This window comes from Siphateles boraxobius, unplaced genomic scaffold (genome assembly GCF_051911475.1).
Source record: "Siphateles boraxobius isolate OS27281-9 unplaced genomic scaffold, OSU_SipBor_1 66, whole genome shotgun sequence".
Classification (NCBI taxonomy): domain Eukaryota; kingdom Metazoa; phylum Chordata; class Actinopteri; order Cypriniformes; family Leuciscidae; genus Siphateles; species Siphateles boraxobius.
Window position 1 is genome coordinate 31,531,927 of NW_027509193.1, and position 20,760 is coordinate 31,552,686.

Consider the following 20,760-nt stretch of genomic DNA (forward strand, 5'->3'; position numbering starts at 1 on the left):
GTGATTCTCTCTGGTCTGGTGAGGAAAGTAAAGTATTGTGATCCACGGAGCAACTTGAAGAGCGGTCTGGTGACTGTCACTGGCTGAGATGTGTGTTTAATGCCCATGCTCTGGCCTGTGTGTAACCTTGAAATTGTACATTCGTCGAAACTAATTTTTCTTCTTTAAGATCTTAATGAAAAATATTTATATTTAACAATGTTTTGAACGAAAAAATATAACTTGAAAAATAAAACAAATAATAGTAAACTGAATTGAAAGAAAAATTATAAATTGAATGAGGTACTGCTTGAAAACCTTTTTTCAGTGTGCCGCTACCCAAATGTCGACGACTCGACCGGTAAAGATCACAATGCCTCTGTAGATTTTAAATTTACTGCAATACTCTGTACTTTGAATCAAGCCGCCACGCGACCCAATATGCAGCAATAAGCTGTATGATTATATACAGCCAGCTACTGTAAAATAATGCAGTAATTATTACAGCAATTCAACTAAGTTGCACATGCACTATCTTGTATTGCATTTTTGTTTTTGCCATTGGTGTGCTGTTGTTGTTTGTGTTCATATCCTGCCTCACAAATTTCAGTGTTCAGTTCACTTTCGTTGTCACTCCGAGTTACGTCGGATGACGACGAATGTGGTTTCGCTTAGAAAGCCTATCAACTTCGAGTATTACAAAACGAGCCAATGGCAAAGAAATGCCATGGGTCTGCGGAATTTGCATGACGTAACTCCGCCCCACCTCGTGGGTATAAAAGGAGGACGCCGGCAACAGGCAGATATGTTTTCGCTTCGGAGCCAAGTGTATTCTTCACTCCCTAAGCTATCTAATTGTCAGCTTCTTACGAGACGAGCAACTCTCCAGAGTTGGTGTGACGGCGATCTCCCGGCGAGTGCACACTTCCTGCCTATCTGAGCGTGGTTTGCCAGTGAGTGTGTTCTCCGCGGGCGCTTCAGCACTGAGTTTTTTTCTCTCACAAAAAGAGCTTGCACGCTTGCACGTCTTTTTAAAGATGCCTCGCCCGTGCACTTCTGGTTGCGGTCGGCTTGTGTCTGATTCTGATGGGCACGAGCGTTGTCTAGTGTGTTTGGGCTTTAATCACGCTAGAGCAGCGCTCGTGGATGAGTCATGTTCTCTCTGTGGGAACATGACCATCGCGACACTTAGATCGAGACTCAATGATCTCGCAAGAGGAAAAGTCCCCTCATCCACACCCCGATCTAGCGCCTCCTCGAGAGGCTCTACTTCGGCTGGTGTGGAACAAAGCGCCGACTATTTGTCCGTGCCCAACAGCACCTTCACCAGTGTTACAACCCGCGAGCGTTCAGGGGATTCCCGCGGGACCGTCGTTTGATGTCCCGCGGGTTTCCTTTGGCGCTTCAGATGAAAACACGATGTCAATCGCAGCATCACAAGGCGGGTCTGATTCATCTGGAAGTCACGACTCGTCACAGCTGCCACCTTCTGGTGTGAATACGGCTGTGGCTCAGTCTGATCCAGGGATGACGGCCATGCTTTCCCGGGCGGCCGCGAGCATCGGTTTAGAGTGGACCCCTCCGCCCTGTCCCGAGCGCTCGCGGCTGGACGATTGGTTTTTGGGTGCAGCTGGGGCTTCCCTTCCTCAACCTGCCTCAATACCATTCTTCCCGGATGTGCATGATGAAATCTCGAAGTCCTGGAAGACTCCCATGTCTTCCCGTGACCGCTCGCTGGTTTCATCCGCCTTTCCTCCCCTCGATGGGGCAGCTGCCCGTGGGTACACTGGGCTCCCCCCGGTTGAACGCTCTGTTGTGATGCAGCTGTGTCCTCAGAGTGCTTCTTCTCGTGGCAAGCCTAAGCACCCATCCAAAGCCTGTAAGTTTTCGTCTACCCTAGTGGCGAAGTCCTACAGAGCGGCGGGACAGGCGGCTGCCTCTTTGCATGCCATGGCAACTCTGCAGGTCTACCAGGCCCAGATGCTAAAGGACATGCACGAGGGTAGGACGGACCCAGGGCTCTTTGATGGTCCCGTCTGCTCGACACCCCCATGTCCCAGGCCGGCCTATTCGGCGGTGCGGTGGAGGATTTTGCCCAACAGTTTTCCACCGCCCAGAAACAGACTGAGGCCATCAAACACATTCTGCCCCGACGGCCCGCTGCTGCCTCCACCCAGCCGACCGTGCAGAACCCTCAGTCTGTTCGCCGCCGAGGGCGCCCTCCTACGGCTCCCGCCCCTCCTGCCCGGCCCCAGCAGCAGCCTCCACCCGGGCCCGGTCGCGGAGGAAGTCGTAAGAAGGCGCCCCAGCCCTCTCCAGCCCCGCCCCCCGCTAAACGCCGGGCCAAGCGGCGCTCCTGAGACGGGCTGCTCAGGGATGTTGAAATTCACTTCTCAGGAGATTGTAGCAGGACCACTCCTTCCCCCGAAGAATCTTTTGTTCTCCACTCCCCGCTGCTCACCCACGGGTGGGCAGCACCCTAATGTGGTTAAAGAAAGAAGTGACATTTCCATCCCTGAGCACACAGAGTTCTCGGACGACACGGTGCGCCACCCCCGGGCCGTGCACTCCTCGTCCTCCTCTGTTCCAGACAGTGACAGTGCGCGCCGTCCCCGGACCGTGCCGCTCTCATCCTCCTCTGTCGCCAGCCCCCTGGCAGAGCAGACCCCCATGGAACGTTCGTCCTTCCCTGGGGAAGTCCGCTCCACTATGGTCGGTGGCAATGCCCCTATCATGAGAGCGGAGGTTGCCACCCTGCTGGCGAAGGGTGCGATCGAGACTGTCCCTCCAGCCGAAATGAGGTCCGGCTTCTACAGCCCGTACTTCATTGTCCCGAAGAAAACCGGTGGGTTACGGCCAATCCTGGACCTGCGCGTTCTGAACCGCTCCCTTCACAGGCTGCCATTCAAGATGCTCACGGCCAAACGCATTTTCGAATGTGTGCGGCCCCAGGATTGGTTTGCAGCAATCGACCTGAAGGACGTGAAGGACGCCCGCTAACCGAGACGTTTTCCACCCATGAAAACTGTGCAAATGACAATAAGGCAAAAAGATAGCAAAACATTTAATTCCTATCTTACTGCCCTCCGCAGTCTTTTAATTATTGCCAAATGTCACAAGCTAAAACTTTTTTTTTCAAACATTACTTTCTCAAAAGTACTAACACAATTTACTATATCAAGAGGAACAGGCATAAATATTGTTACATCACTTTTCTTGGTGTATAAATACTAAACTTTTCACAGGTACAAATATATCACTCAACACTTTTATTGTTCGAGGCCTGATTAGAAATAGATCAAGATGAGCTCATAGTTGCGGTTTGGTTTTTTCTTCTTCTTCTTTCAGATCAGTGGCATTCACCAGTGTGGGAGGAGTGGGAGAGCCAGTGGTCACCACTTTCTGCTTCTTAACTTATAAAGGTATAAATACATTGAATACCATTATTACAATAAAGATCCATCAAAGTTATGATTCCTTTTCCATTAAAAACAAGAACATTACTTCTCATAATTTATGCTGTTCACTTCAATATTGAATGAGTCCTGACAACATTTCAGTAGGAAACTTTCGTTACATTTTTAAAAATGTGTTTCAAGATAATCAAAAAGTTTTCTGTAGCATGTGGGGTACATTTGTAAGCTTTCTTTAACCTGTCATTATGTTCCTAAAGATCTGACTATATATCAGGAAGTCTTGAGACTTTAACTCAGTTTGTCTTTAACCGTCAGTCATTATTCAGTCAGTATGGAGCTCAGTCAACTTCCTCTTCTGCTCTGTGAGTATTATTTCCTCTGAAAATAATTGCATTTATATTATGAGGATTGTGTTCCTGGATTTTTTTTAATTCGCATGCTCTCAGATCTTAAAATCCAGCTCTAGCTCATGATATATGAGTGAAAGACAGTTAGTGCTGTTTGTGAAAGAGAAATGCACTCTGTTGTGTTCGGGTCGGTCTGTTTGTTCACTCACTCAGTTTAATGCTTTGTAATGGTGTTTGCTGTATCATTTCTGTTGGCTAGTTTTGTACAGTTTGCTGTCGAGATGCATTAAGCAGATATTCACAGTTAGTCTTTAGTAGATGTTCACTAGTATGCAGTTAGTAAGAGTTTATATGAGTTAGTTGTTATTATTACATGGCTTGGTTGAATTCTAATGAAGAATGTGGTCTGTTATTTCGCTGCTAAGTATAACACACTGTTGCCATGAAAAACAGAGCGTTGCCATGGACACAGTTCTGTTTACTCTGGAGCAATACAATCATTTTTAAATCAATAAACTCCTTTTTAAATCAATATTTTGTGTCAAATTATGAGGTAGCCATGTAATAAGCGGATAATGTAGAGCGAGGCGGTTGTTATAGCGAATACAACACCTTCAGGCGGATTCAAGACTCCTGATCAGCCTGTCGGGGTTGAATTCGCAGTAACAACCGCCTCGCTCTACATTATGCCTTACTTATTGTCACTGTTTTCAGACTCTAGAAAGGTTGTTACAGAAATACTCATCCAGGTGCCACTAGATTTAGACAAATTAGAAGAAAGACTTAAAGAGAAATTAAACATTTCTGTGTTTGTGAAGCTGAGAAACGAGAGTGAAATTATGCAGTTATAAAATGTTTAAAGTATTAGTCTGATAGTTGATCAGTTCCATGTTCACAATGTAATAATTTTGAGATTTTCCTGTATTTGGCTGAACTGTCAAGTGAAGTTCTTGTGGAGAGAAGAATGAAGGTATCAGAGCATCACATTCTTCAGCAATGATGATAGTCTGTCTTCAGAGAGTCTGAACCCAAATATCTGTCTGTGGGACAGACCTTTACGTAAAGCTTATTTACAAACAAAAGACATCATATGGACAACTAAAAGAAACACAGCCGGTTACTTCACGGGAAGAACTTTGCAAATAAAATCCCACAGAATTAAAAAAAATCAGGATAATCAACGGATGAGTTTGATGATCTTTACTAGGACCATTTACACAATATTTCATGAGTTCTTTTTTTATTTGTTTTTTGTGTTTTTAGTGCTGATTTCAAACATCCAGTCTGGCCACACTCAAGGTGAGTGAATTTGATTAATAAATTTCATCACAAATGTGTAATTCTGTTACAAACCAGGGGCCGGATTCACGATACATTCTTAAGAATAAAATTCTTCTTAACTGCTATTTTCTTCTTATTTTTTAACTGAAGAAAAAAAAAAGATAAGAATTTTTTGTATTCATAAAAACTTTTCTTAAGAATGTTCTTATCTTTCTTTTTAAAGGAGCATTGCGTAGGTTCTGAACTTGGTTACTGACACCAGTGGCCGTTAGAGAAACTGCAGCCAGTCTCATGCCCATTCTCGGTTTGCACGCTCGTACGAGCATGACAACAGCATGCTATTAACCAGCTTACCATTTTCCAACGGTCAATTACCTTACAGGTTGGCAGCACACGGACTGTCTCCCCTCATGTGTACACTACTCAAACCTACACTTATCCTGTATGTACGCGCATCTCAGGAGAACATCAGATGGTTCAGAGGCGCTCTTTGTAAAGGGCTATAGTTACGAAGTTTGTGCCATGCCTTGCCTTACTAGCCAATAAATACATTTAGCAAAAAAGCAAACATTTATAACAACCCAACCAGTACTTCTTTGGCACTCTTAAAGGGTAATTAAACCCCTGGTCTGAGCCTGACTCCACCCACTGGCAATATTTGAAAAATGCTGGAAAAGTGGGCAGAGCCCAGCGGATGGGGGCGTGCACCTGAGACGCATCTGTCTGTATGGAACTTGCCTACCTCACCAACAACCCCTTATGTCACGAAACACCCCAAACATCCAATAGGAAAATTCAACTGCAGCAGCCACCGTTCAACCTGAAAAGGGCAGCACTCAGACGTTTTTACACCATATTTTGTAGAATTAAAACACTTTATACACAAATGTCAAAAAAGTTACTCGAATCAATGAACAGTACTAATAAAGCCCCTTTCTTACAGATCATTAACTAAAAAAATTTGGTTTAGGGTTTAGTTACCCTTTAAGGCACTCATGCTCTGATAAAGATAAAGATAATTCATAAAAGACAGTAACTTTTGAAACGGTACTGTGGCTGGCTACCTAGCATCCACATTTGGCTAGCATGCTATCGTTAGCATTACACCACAAAAACAATAAAATAATATATTGCAAATGGCCTGTAACTATGTCGTACCTTTGCAGTAAAAAGAAAGCCAGCTCGGGGTCTGTTTTCATACCCAGCACTGACCGGAGCTCCCTCCAAGACTCAAATGCCGCTCCGATGTTGACTCTTGTCTTTGCCGACGCCGGTCACTCTCTATTTTGGCCGCACTAGATAAGGCTTTTTTTTTTTTTTTACTTACGAGGAGTTTCCGTGGGTGTCTGGATTGTGCTGGAGGCTGGTCGCTTTTTTTCATCCGCAGAGTCCATTTGAAACGCCGCTGCTTACTAATGGCTGCCGTACGGATGTAAGCCCAAGTAGACGAGAACGCGCATGACGTCACATTATGTGGATTTTCCCGCCAATTCGAACCCAACTCCTACCCACATAATTGAGCCAACAGGCTGATAGAGGCAACCATGGTGGACATTAAGGTGTCATTCTTTCTATTACATTATGGTTGGCTCATTAATGTACAAATGAAAACGTCTCGGTTACGTATGTAACCCTAGTTCCCTGATAGGGAACGAGACGCTGCGTCAAACGCTGCGGGAACGCCCCTGCGTTGTGCGTCATGAAGCACGTATGGAATCAGCCCAATGGAGAGATGAAACGTCATAGGCGGGTGACGTCATCGACCAGGAAACTATAAAGCACCCCAAAAACACAAGCGCATTAGCTTCTGATAGGCTTGAAGGAAGCGCTAACGGGAGTGCCGGGAGTATGGCGGAGTGACGCAGCGTCTCGTTCCCTATCAGGGAACTAGGGTTACATACGTAACCGAGACGTTCCCTTTCAAGGGAACTTCGAGCTGCGTCAAACGCTGCGGGAACACGAATACCCACGTCGCCATAGGACCAAATGACCGTCATGTGAGACTAGCGCACAGAGGACGATAGCACCTGTGCCCCAGGGGTAGAGCTTAAGTCTAGGTCATAGAACTTAATAAAAGTATGCGGTGAAGACCATCCAGCCGCATCACAAACATCACTCAGGGAAACCCCCGACAAAAGAGCTTTAGAAGCAGCCATACTCCTGGTAGAGTGAGCTCGGACAACCAAAGGTGAAGGCTGGCCAGCCGACTCATAAGCAAGTGAGATAGCCTCAACCACCCACTTGCTCATTCTCTGTTTAGACGCCGGACACCCTTTCCTGGGTGGCCCGAAACATACAAAAAGTTGTTCTGATTTCCTCCACAGGGCAGCTCTGTGGACATAAGCATCTAATGCCCTAACAGGGCAGAGTGAATTAAGTTTATCCTGGTCCGATAACATAAATGGAGGAGGACAGAAAGCCTGCAGAACCGTAGGTCTAACAATATTAGTAGGAACCTTAGGAACGTAACCTGGTCTAGGATGCAGAAAAGCTTTAACCATGCCAGGTGCAAATTCCAGGCACGAGGGTGAAACCGACAGAGCCTGCAAATCTCCGATTCTTTTTAGTGAAGAGATAGCAAGCAAAAAGATAGTCTTAAAAGTGAGAAACTTCTCGGGAACTTCTTCGATAGGTTCAAAAGGAGCTAGGGAAAGACCTTCTAATACAATGGCCAGATCCCAAGTCGGCACCCTCGTACGAACTGCTGGCCTCAGCCTCAAAGTGCCACGGAGGAAACGAGTTATAAGCGGGTGTCTCCCAAGAGAAACTCCACTGAAAGGGACGTGGTAAGCAGCTAGTGCCGCCACATACACCTTTAGTGTGGAGGGGGATAACCCTGTGGAGAAGCGCTCCTGCAGGAATTCCAGCACTGCACCCACTGGGCAGTTAACTGGGTCCTGCAGGTGTTCTCCACACCAAGAAGTGAAAAGTTTCCACTTCAAGGCATAAAGCTTCCTCGTGGATGGAGCTCTGGAGTTAAGAATGGTCTCAACAACCTCGGTTGAGAGACCGGAGTCTATGAGCTGGGCCCCCTCAGAGGCCAAGCCCACAGTTTCCACAATTCTGGGCGGGGGTGAAGTATCGTGCCCCCCGCCTGGGAGAGTAGATCCCTCCTGACCGGGAGCTCCAAAGGAGAACCGTCCAGGAGAGAAATCAGGTCCCCAAACCATACTCGGGCCGGCCAGAACGGGGCTACTAGTAGTAGACTGACCCCGTCCCGGCGGACCCTCTCCAGAACTCCTGGTAACAGAGCAATCGGGGGAAAGGCGTACAGACGTGACCTCGGCCACGGCTGCACCATAGCATCCAACCCCAGGGGGGCTGGAAGAGTGATGGAGAACCACCGATGACAATGAGTGGTCTCCTTGGAAGCGAATAGGTCCACCTCGGCGCGACCGAAACTCAACCAAAGGAGCTCCACCACCTCGGGGTGGAGTCTCCATTCCCCTGGCCTCGGCCCCTGCCTCGACAGGGAGTCTGCTACCACATTAAAATACCCAGGGAGATACATTGCTCTCAGAGATAGTAGCTTCCCTTGGGACCACAGGAGGATCTGACGGGCCAACTTGTAAAGCCGGCGAGACCGCAGGCCCCCCTGATGATTTATATAAGAGACCACCGACGTGTTGTCTGATTGAACAAACACATGATGGCCTCTCAGGTCTGTTAGGAAGTGTTTCAGAGCCTGAAACACAGCCAGCATCTCTAGACAATTTATGTGCCACGAAAGATGATGATCCTGCCACAGACCTTGGGCTGGGCGACCACTCATGACCGCCCCCCACCCTGTGAGGGAAGCATCCGTCGTTAGCGTTATGCGACGACAAAGAGCCCCCAGCACAGGACCTTTGGATAGGAACCAAGTTTCTCTCCACATGACCAGAGCACGAAGGCAGCGCCGCGTGACTTTGAACGTGCGGAGCGGATTTCCCCTCGGGGAGAATCCCTTGGTCCTGAGCCACCACTGTAGCGGTCTCATGTACAACAGGCCGCAAGGTATAACGTTGGACGCTGCTGCCATCAGACCCAACAGTCTCTGAAACTGCTTGACAGTGAGTAGCTGGCCTAGCTTCACTTGTTTCACAGCTGAGAGAATCGAAGCGATGCGGGTCGGAGAGAGTCGCGCCCGCATCGATACCGAATCCCAAACGACACCCAGAAAAGTGGTCTTCTGGGAAGGAGATAATACACTTTTCTTTGCGTTCAGCCTCAACCCCAACTTTCTGATATGAGCGAGGACGACATCTCGATGCCGAACCGCCATCTGCTCGGTCTGAGCTAAAATCAACCAATCGTCGATGTAATTGAGAATACGAATGCCCTGAAGCCTCAGAGGCACTAGTGCTGCATCCATGCATTTCGTGAAAGTGCGGGGAGATAAAGCTAGGCCAAACGGAAGAACCCTGTACTGGTACGCCTCGCCCCCGAAGGCGAACCTCAGGAACTTCCTGTGTTGTGGAAGGATGGACACATGGAAGTATGCGTCCTTCAGATCTATCGTGACAAACCAGTCCTCGGACCTGATTTGAGACACGATCTGCTTGATAGTGAGCATCTTGAATTTTAGCTTCCCTACCGAGCGATTCAATATGCGCAGGTCTAAAATTGGACGCAACCCCTCATCCTTCTTTGGAACGATGAAATATCGGCTGTAATAACCTGACTCCAAACTGGGAGGAGGAACCCGTTCTATAGCCTCTTTTTGAAGGAGCGTTTTCACCTCTTGTTCCAATACCAGAGCCTGCTCGGGGCCCACCACTGTGTGCAGAACCCCTCTGAATTTTGGTGGACGACACCTGAACTGGATAGCATAACCCTTTTCTACTGTCTGCAGGACCCAATGAGATATTTTTGGAAGGCTTTTCCACTCTGCCAGAAATTCTACTAAGGGTACCAGCCTCTCGAGACTGGCCTCTGGTGTAACTTGAGCAGCAGACGCAGCGCCCTGTAACGGCGCACCGGCAGGGAACAACTGGTCTGACCGCTCTGAGACCCTCCTCAGAGGGAGCGAGCGTCCCTCGGGAAAGCGCTCGCTGGGATCGTCTGTGCCCCGGCATAAAGGCGGGGTTGGCAGAACGAGCCCCTGAGGGCACCGAGGAGGAATGGGCACCGTAAAAAGAGGTGAACACCTTTCCGCCTCGGTGGGGACCACCCTCAGCATCCTGAACGGCTTGGCGTCAGGACTTCTTCTTAGCTGAAGCCTTCTTAGCCAATATAACTGTCCTCAGATCAGTTCTACTGGGAGAAGGCTTCGGCTGAGAGTGTCGCGGCTGAGCCCACTGTCCAGCAGGGGGAGCACGAGACGCGACACTCTGCCTCTGCTGCGCTCTATGTGATGAGCTCGAAGACGGCCGGGGCTGCTCCCGCCCAGCAGCCCCAGGGACATGAACTTTAAGGGGAAGAAACTTTTTAAAAGCTGCAGTTTGTTTCTTTTCTTCTTGGAATTTATCGATAACTGAATTCACAGCATCACCAAACAACCCCATGGGAGAAAGAGGAGCATCTAAAAGAAAAGCTTTTTCTCTCTCTTTAATATTAGTCTGATTTAACCACAAATGTCTTTCTGCGGCCACCAGAGCTGCCATAGAACGACCCATTAATTTGGCCGATTCTCTGGTGGCACGCAGGGATAAATCAGCAGCCTGACGCAGTTCGCGAACTACGTCAGTACTGACCTCCTCACTCTCACTCATGTCCCTTAGCAGATCAGCCTGGTATGCCTGCAAGATTGACATAGTATGCAGACATGACGCAGCCTGACCTGCTGCCGAATATGCTTTACCCACCAAAGCCGAAGTGTTTCTTAAAGGCTTGGTGGGTAATGCCGGTGCCTTAAAAGATGATGCTGCTTCGGGGGAGAGATGGCTCGCAAGCGTCTCTTCCACACGAGGCAAAGCACCATAACCATGAGCCTTGGCTCCCATAATATTAGCGTATGTTGAAGTCTGGGGACTAAACACTCTATATGACACCGGTTTTCTCCATGATTTCGACACCTCGGTGTGGAGATCATGGAAAAACGGCAGGCACCGGCGTGGAGGCTGCACACGTGACGGCAAAAATCTCTCATCCAACTTTGATTTAGAAACAGACTCCTGTCTAGTCACTGGCCATTCAATATTAAGTTTTTCAACAGCTCTTGTTAACACCTCCATAAGCTCATCACACTCAGGAGTGTGGGGTGGCGAATCCTCCACATCTCCCTCAACACTAACAACATCAAGTTCCTCAGAACTGGATAGCTGCAGCATTGGTGCCTCAGCCCGAGCGGAAGAAACCGCAGCGCGTGCTTCCGAACCCGGGACTGAGGCACTGGATCTCACAGGTGAAGGGAGAGATAAGGCAGAGCCCGTCTCAAACCCCGCTGTGAGATCCATCTGCGATCCCCACGATAAGCGCCGCCGCTCTGCCTCGGCAGAAGCGGGACCCGAACCGCGGGGAGCGCGCACCGAACCGCTCTCCTCAAAGAGCGATCGGCGGGAGCGGAGCGTCCTTAACGGCAGACGCTCGCAATGCTCACAGTCTGCTCCCTCGAGAGCAAACTGGGCATGCTGAACTCCCAAACAAACAACACAAAGATCATGTGTATCCCCGCTCGTTAAATAACGCGAGCAGGGAGGAACACACTTTCTAAACTGCTGTTCGTCCGCCATAATCTCTCAATATATATATATATAGGGATAAATTGTTTGTGTGGTGCAGGGTATGTAAGACAGACAATATCACACAGGGACAGATTCACATGTAGCGCGACTGAAAGCACAGAAGCTAATGCGCTTGTGTTTTTGGGGTGCTTTATAGTTTCCTGGTCGATGACGTCACCCGCCTATGACGTTTCATCTCTCCATTGGGCTGATTCCATACGTGCTTCATGACGCACAACGCAGGGGCGTTCCCGCAGCGTTTGACGCAGCTCGAAGTTCCCTTGAAAGGGAACTCTATCTTAAAGATTTTTTTAAGTAAAAACCTACATATAGCCCCTTTAAGGTTGTTCTTAAGACAAAATTTGGTTACACTTTATTTTACACCTTATGTGACCATGTTACATTGTACTTACTAAAAAGTAGTGAGTAATATTAAATAACTGCATGTACTTACTATAGAGTCGCTGTTAGAGTTAGGGTTTGGTTTAGTAACTTGGTTTAATTATACATCATTTACTTTTATTACTATAGTAAGTACATGTACAGTAGTAACATGTTAAAATAAAGTGTTACCCAAAATGTATTAAGTATTCAAATTCCTGAAAAGAATGTTCTTAAAAATCATTGTAAATAGCTTCTTAAAGTCAGGATAACCTCCAACCGCTCTTAAATCCCAAAAAGAATATTCTTCTAGGATTTTTTAGGAATTTATCTTAAAGTGTCTCTATTATGCTATTTTAAAGTCTCCTAATTTTGTTTTGGAGGTCTCTCACAACTGGTTTACATGCATCAAAAGTAAAAAGAAAAGACTATTTTTTTCATATATATATATATATATATATATATATATATATGCACAGGTGCTGGTCATATAATTAGAATATCATCAAAAAGTTGATTTATTTCAGTAATTCCATTCAAAAAGTGAAATTTGGATATTATATTCATTCATTACACACAGACTGATATATTTCAAATGTTTATTTCATTTAATTTTGATGATTAAAACTGACAACTAATGAAAATCCCAAATTCAGTATCTCCGAAAATTAGAATATTACTTAAGACCAATACAAAAAAAGGATTTTTAGAAATGTTGGCCAACTGAAAAGTATGAACATGAGAAGTATGAGCATGTACAGCATTCAATACTTAGTTGGGGCTCCTTTTGCCTGAATTACTGCAGCAAAGCGGAGTGGCATGGAGTCGATCAACTTTTTGATGATATTTTTTAATTATATGACCAGCACCTGTATATATACATATATATATTGTACATCACCACATAGTTCAATGATTCTCAAACGACTTATTGGATGAATCAGTCTCTCTAAATCCCTCTTTTCTGCAAGCTGCTCTGCTCTGATTGGCCTGATGGTTCAGTCGGTTGTGATTGGTCTACCGCGTACAGCGCCTGTCAGAAGCTACATGGCCATTACCATAAATGAACGTCAGCTGTGTGTACACACTGAGATGACGTCGATTTTAACAATCCGAGCGCGAGTCCGATGATAAAACATTGGAAGAACTAGTTTTCAGGCTAACAAAGGAGGATTCAGTGGCGAGTGTGAAATATAACAATTAATTATGAGGAGTCCCGACAAAAGTGAAAGTAAGAATCAGGTGAAGCATGTGGAGATGCAAAGTCTCTATTGGTAGCGCAGGGACACAATGGGCAACCGTGTCCTCCAAGATGAACCCAGCTGACAAACAATCCACAGAGACAGGAACAGAAAAATCCACAGCACAAGGCCAGGGAGACTCGAACATAACCAGGAACCTGGCATTGATGGGGAATGAGAAGGTGACGTCACGGCTGTCGTAAGTTACACACTGCCACCCTCTTAGGTGGTAGCTAGTTGTAACCAGTGCTTGGAAACAGTGCTTTGTTGAGTGAGGTTATCTCTATATTTCGCTATGCCTGGACGATGCTGCTGTGTGAAAAATTGCCATAACAGGTCCCACGACTATTTGGTTTTTCACATTTCTGACATGGAAAAGGAATGAAGGAGAGCATTTTTACAATAAACCTAATAGAGTTATATTATTAGTATATTTAACCATTTACAACTTTTTTCAATAAGCATTACAACTGTAAAAAAAGTATGGCAAGTATGATTGTGTTCTCGTAGTTTGCAGGATTGTGGGTTTGTAAGTTTTGCACCCAGCCACAGCAGAATTGTTCATAAGTTTCTAATGACTTGAAACATCTGAACTCGTGCATTTTGTAGGCACTGACGCCATAAACCAAGTAATTCACTATATCCAGGTATGTGAAAGGTGGTAGTGCTACTGGGTCTTTCGCCCATTCTGTAGCTGGCAGGTTGTACATGTCAATGTTGTTGATTGCATGCAGTTTCTCTAAATAATGCTGCTTTGCTGTGTTATTTAGTCTCTCCCGATAGTGTTACGTTATAAAGGACAGGATCCAAAATGCAAGTAAAAGGTTTATTTATAAACCAGACGAAGACAGGAACAGGTCAGGCGGCCACAAACACAGGGACCGGCGGATTAATGTGTGAATGAAACACAGGTTTTATTTTAGAAACATGGAAGGCGGGATGGATTCTCCTGTACGCCGGAGGAAATTTGAGTCGGACTGCCACCGGACTAATGATCTTGGTGACAGTGAACGGGCCAATAAATTTGGTAGCAAGCTTGTTAGATACGGATCGGAGAGGAATGTTCTTGGTTGAAAGCCACACTTTTTGACCAACGACATATACGGGAGGCTTCGACCTGTGGCGATCGGCCTTCGATCAGACTCGAGAAGAGTCTCACGGGCTCTGCTCCAAGTATGGCGGCACCTCTGGACGAAGGCGTGAGCGGAGGGGACCGCGACTTCTGATTCCATACAGGGAAAAACCGGTGGCTGGTAACCTAAACTACATTCAAACGGAGAGAGGCCCGTAGATGACACTGGTAACGAATTGTGGGCGTTCTCCACGAGAACGAGAATCGAGAGTTGTTGACTCCAGGAGGAAGGATTCTTGGAAACCAAACATCGCAACACTCTCTCCAAATCTTGGTTGGCTCTCTCGGCTGGTCAAAACAACCGTCTTGCCCTGGGAGGGTGGGATATTATGTGATGTTATAAAGGACAGGATGCAAAATGCAAGTAAAAGGTTTATTTATAAACCAGACGAAGACAGTAACAGGTCAGGCGGCCACAAGCACAAATGGTAGATGGCGCAGAGACCTGGACGGGCAATTGGGTGTTAGTTTATTGCAAACTGAGCGGAGAGGAATATTCTTAGAAGAAAGCCACACTTTTTGCCAACCTGAGCCTTAGTGCAAGCTCCCACCTGGAGGAGATTCTCTCGGGCTCTCCTCCAAGTGTAACGGCACCTCTGGATGAAGGAGTGAGCAGAGGGGACTGCGACTTTGGATTCCAGACTTGGGAAAATAGGTGGCTGGTAATCTAAGCTACACTCAAATGGAGAGAGGCCCATGGACGACACTGGTAATGAGTTATGTGGGTACTCAACGCATGAGAGTTGCTGGCTTCAGGAGGATGGATTCTGTGACACCTAATATCGCTACACTCTCTCCAAGTCCTAGTTGGCCCGCTCAGTTTGGCCGTTGGTCTGAGGATGAAACCCAGCAGACAGACTGACACTCGACAAAACTCCCTCCAAAATTTGGAAACAAATTGGGGTCCCCTGTCGGAGACCACGTCCATCGGGAGGCCATGAATGTGAAAAACGTGATCAACAACAGTAACGGTTGTCTCCTTGGCAGAGGGTAATTTGGGCAATAAAATGGGAATAAAATGAGCAGCCTTTCAAGAACCGATCCCTAACGGTCAAAATGACTGTATTGCCCTGGAAGGGCGGGAGGCCGGTGACGAAATCGAGTGCGATGTGGGACTAGGGTCTCGAAGGGACAGACAAAAGTTGAAGTTAAAGTAATGAGTTAGTGAACCCATTAACCGACACTAGTTGCTCAACCTGAACCTCCATAGCAAGGATGGCTTGAGCAGGGCGTTTCTCACTGATACGCTACTCAGTTTTAGGTATCTTATGAGATGTTACAACTGTAATTCCTCACCACCAGCATTAACAAGAGTATGTCCATCAACAAATCGATGTGCATATTTCTAATTTATTTGTAGTATATTGTAAATTTATTTTTACACAATAAAAAAACACAAAACTAAGTATTTTGAACACCCGGTAGAAAATACATCAATGTGGTGAGCAGGACGAGGCAGAGGGCCGGGAGAGAACGGAGCGAGGCCGGTGGCCTAATTGCTAATGAGCGACACGTGCACGACGCACCGGTCTTGTGTCTCTCACAGAGAAGCGGAAGCATAAAAGGAGGAGCGACAACAGTGAAGGATGAGAGAAGACCAGGCCTGAATTTTACGTTGTGTTTAGTTTGTTTTATTATGAAAATAATTCTTCTTTATATTCCTTTCTTCATATTCCTCCTTCTTCCCATTACAATTAACCTTTGTTACAATCAATAAGTATTCATACTTACAGGTTGTGATTCATTCTGAGAAGCAAGCTGGTCCAAAAAAAAAACTGGGTACTGACCCATCTTTCTAGAGCAAGCGTTTTGCGAATCCCGCATTGAACTCCGAGATTTGAGAAGCAGTCGTCAGTAAAATGACATTTGAGGGCTGGTCAATTTGTTCAACATAGGCAGTCATTATGCAAATGTATAGTGACATAGAACTGTAAAGCAGTAGGATTCAAATAACAAGCGAGTCGTAAAGGTGGTTCAGAGTCGATTCTTTCTTTTGAGACAAAATAACTTTATTTATTGTGCACTTTCGACTTTGCAGATAGTTTACATTCACAAACAGTTATTGTAGTGGCTATCTTAATTGTTCGTAACTATAAACTTCAACTAAACTCACTTCTCTTATCATAACCACATTGTATGAACGACATAAGACAGTTTTACGCGTTGAGTAAGCTCGGAGAGAACCAACGACGGTAAAACAACCGTGTTGCTCTGCCGTCCACACTCGTTTTTTTATTATTTACCTTACTTACAGCTTCCTTGAAACTTGAAACTTCAAAATAAGAGTTCCAATACAGAAGTTGTACCAATATACCAAAATAAACACAAGAATGAAATAGTAACAAATGTTATAACATAAACAAACTTGCTACTAATAAATGGCGCTTACAGCTATATTACACACTTAATAAAAGGGAATATTAGAAAAAAAAAATAATAGGGGCACTTTAAGAACTTAACTTTTTCTTAAAAAGAAATGAGTGTCATGATTATGAATACAGCTTTTTTAAAAAGTTATATAAAGGATTCATGTGTTGTGAGTAACACCAGACAGAGGGTTCTGAAGTGTAACAAAACACCCAAAACATTCACTAACAAAAATGCCATTTTCTTCAGAAATATTACATTTCCAAAATTTGTTATGAAGAACATAGAAATACTACATTTCTTTTGACATTTACTTTGTCTTGAAGTATTAGCAACTTTACAGACTCCACAAAAACTGAACAGATTCAATAGAAATGATTAGAGTTGCTGGACCTGCAACAACAGAGTAATTTGAACAACAACAATTTGTAACCCTTTGGTAACTGAGACTGTGTGTCTCACTGACTGCTGTTGTGGATGTAGGTGGTGTGAAACCCTGCAGTGAGCTCAGGGCTACAAAACAGTGTTGCCAGATCTCGCGAGACAAATAAGCAACCATGCCTGTGAAAACAAGCCCAAAACAAGCATCTTTTTCTACGGCGCTACAGAGCGTGTTTCATCACTACCTTGAAAAAGAAGTTTTCAGTGGTGTATAAAGGCCTTACTTAATGGACCGTTATATTTGTATGACCTTGTTTCTACCTACACACACCGCAGGTTCCCTTACATTGAAATGTGCCGACATGTTTGTACAGTAGCCCTAAACGGACAAACGCGTTTCGTTACTGCTCTTCGTGCAAGGAAGCAAGCTCAGTTCAGCGAATAAAACACTGACACAATGATGAACAAGTAACAATAAAATTCGCAATAACATAGTTTTACTGAATAGTTAAGTCAACATAATTCCTTAATTTATCCTTGTGAAGAAACCTCATTGCTGAACTGGCTACTCTCTGCTGTCTCAGACGATGACATTTTCCTGTCGGCCACCGTAACTTTTGTTGATTGCAATTCGTAACCTCACCACTAGATGCCGCTACAAATCACACACTGCACCTTTAAATAACATATAGAAAATATCTGCTTGACAACTTATGGAGCTGGGAATAAGTCCAAATAAGCAACTACACTTTAGAAAAAAGCCCCCAAAAAAACGCGACCCACGACTACCAATATTTGTAAGCGACTTTACAGAAAAACAAGCCCAAAGTCGCTTATAACAAAGTCCTTTTAGGCAAGTCATGCCACTCAGCCGCCATTTTGGTAACGCCTACGGGCAGCTATTTCAGACTAACAAGACCAGGCTCCTATCTAAATGAATGGGAAGAAAGTCAGAACTGCACTTTCACTGGTCACCAGGACATAGAAACTGCATGTATAGAAACAGCAGTAAAATATGATAAAAATTGCTGAAAAAGTTTGATGACTTTGCCCCAAAATAAGGTTTAAAACGCCCTTTTCCCCACAGGTTATACTTTTACTACGCATGCGCAAGGGTTCGCGACACCAATTTCATTTACATCTCTATCCAGAATGCTGGTGTTGTGCCGAGCCCTTAAACATATTTTAACTACCTTGGTAGTCCGGTGCCTTCGCGTTGTTATCACCCTCTTCCGTGTGGATTTCATCTAATCTTGCACACAACACAACTCGCTGTCGCCAAATCGTCTCCGCTGCCGCAAACCTCAACTGTGCGCATGCGTCAGAGGAACCAGAAGATAGGCTTAAATGTTTCCCGTCTTGACTGTTAAAAGCAGACGATTGGCTTTCCAGCGGGAGGGGCGGGACATGTGCATACAACCGCCATCTTTGGCGTTACTGGTTTTCCCTATATAGTTGTATTGAGGATTGAGGAAGTGGCGAGTCTTTATATAAATTGTCTCTGCTTATAATAAGTGGACTTGGCAACACTGCTACCAACCTAAAGGATGTTTGAACTCCACATAAGAGGGTCTTTACACCTTTGTTGTCCTTTAACTCTTTGCATTGCGCTGAGTGAATGTTCCCCTTGTTTGTTCCAGTAATTCCTGCCAGCAGCTCTATTACATTGTGAAATAAAAATGCACTAATGATTTACCAGTAAGAGAATGAGATCTGCTGAAAAACATTAAAATCTCATGCGCTCACTGGCTTTATATTGACAGATTTTCCCAAACCGACTCTGACTGTACGGCCACAGAGTTCAGTGTTCACTGGAGACTCAGTTACTCTGAGATGTGAGCTGGATCAGTCACGGGATGGATGGGAGTTTCTCTGGATTAAAGACTCAAACACTGAATCTCCTGAAGCTGAAACTAAAACAATCAGTCCTGTGAAAGTCTCTGATAGAGGAGAGTACAGATGCAGAGCACGAAGAGGAGGACATTACACAGATTACAGTAAACCAGTAGCAGTGACAATACATGGCAAGTGTTTCCTCTCATTTAATGACCGTCTCTGAGAATACACTGAAATTGATTCATAAGACCAAGAGAATAAGTGACCATAACAGCTAGAACAACACTTCAGTGTAACCTAATTTAATGTGTGTTTTACAATTAAGTAATTGTTCATTCTTTAAAAACAGCATATTTTATTGAATTTATTTGAATAATAATAATTATTACTATTATAATTATTATTATTATTTATGTTCTTTCTCTTATTTATCACATTATTTTAATTGTTTATTGTCTTTTTACAGAGAGACCAAAACCCAGAGTGACCATTAAACCTGATCATCATGTATTCAGAGGAGAGACAGTCACTCTCAGATGTGACATATATGATGAAGGAGTCACTAGCTGGCGGTACAACTGGTATAAAGACGGTTCAACCAGTGCTTTCAGTGAACGACAGGAACACACATTCAGTTCTGTTACTGAGTCTGACTCAGGTAAATACTCCTGTAATGGGACAGAGATTGAAGGACCACGCTGGTCACAACACAGTGATAAAGTTACACTGACAGTATCAGGTGAGTTTGATCATCTCTTCATGAAAACACAAGTTTAACATTTTATTAATGATATGCTTCTTCACATTAAGACTTTTGAACCAAAATTCTCTCACAAATAAGATTCTTCGCAGATTTTTTGATTTTTCACATCTATTACCAAAAAACACCCTAAAAAGTAGTCATGATGTATATCAATGATGAATTTTCTTCTTTTTTTTTAACTATAAGTCCTTACAGACTGAGATATAATAATTGGTAAAACTTTATTTTTAATAGTCCACTTTAGACATTCTGTTGACTAAGAGTAAAACTGCACCTACATGTCAACTAACTTTCATTAGAGTATTAGTTGAGCATTAGATAATTTAGGGTTAGTAGAATAAGTTGTATGTAGGCTACTTGCAATGTTACGTAGTCAGTTTAATTTCTAAAGGGGACCATACGTGTTACCAATTATTAATACATGATACAAAAGAGAAACAAAAAGCAAAAGCAAGAAATATATTTAAAAATATATTTAAAAATAATAATAAATACATACATATTTGTAGGCGTTAAAAATCCAATTTCAAATATTAAAACAATATAAAATTTTCTGGCTACATAAGTTCTCATAATTGTAGGCCTCCGTATATTTAGGGTTAACTCTTTTTAAAGACATTAGGCTGTGGTGCTGTTTTCAAAACTGCATTTGTGAATAAAATATTTTAACATAAGTAGTTATCAACAAAGTCCACATTTTTGTCTTCTAAACATATTCCAACTTTCACCATATCCCAAGTAATAGATGGAAAAATAGATATGTTTTTATTTTATCCAATTAATTATCTCAGTCCAAAATGTAGTAACCAAACTACATTCAAAACATTCATAATCAACAGTTTCAATATTAATATTACAACTATGGCAAGTGTTTGAATCTGGATTCAATTTTAATCTTAGAAATTCCTTAGCTAGATAAATATCACATATAATTTTAAAATGCACTTCTTTACGTTTATGTAGAAGGGGAAATAGAAGATTTTTGATTCTGA

At 44.2% G+C, this 20,760-nt stretch overlaps 1 protein-coding gene across 1 annotated transcript in view; it reads left to right on the forward strand.

Annotated features, from left to right (window-relative positions):
• The first annotated feature begins 3,675 nt into the window (after positions 1-3,675).
• The window catches only part of LOC143722283 (Fc receptor-like protein 5), a 53,803-nt gene continuing 36,718 nt past the window's right edge, over positions 3,676-20,760 (forward strand). Inside the window, exons 1-4 of the mRNA XM_077213599.1 lie at positions 3,676-3,757; positions 5,006-5,041; positions 18,933-19,197; positions 19,476-19,744. Coding sequence (XP_077069714.1) covers positions 3,727-3,757; positions 5,006-5,041; positions 18,933-19,197; positions 19,476-19,744 — 601 coding nt within the window. The 5' untranslated portion in view covers positions 3,676-3,726. The remainder of the gene's footprint in view (positions 3,758-5,005; positions 5,042-18,932; positions 19,198-19,475; positions 19,745-20,760) is intronic.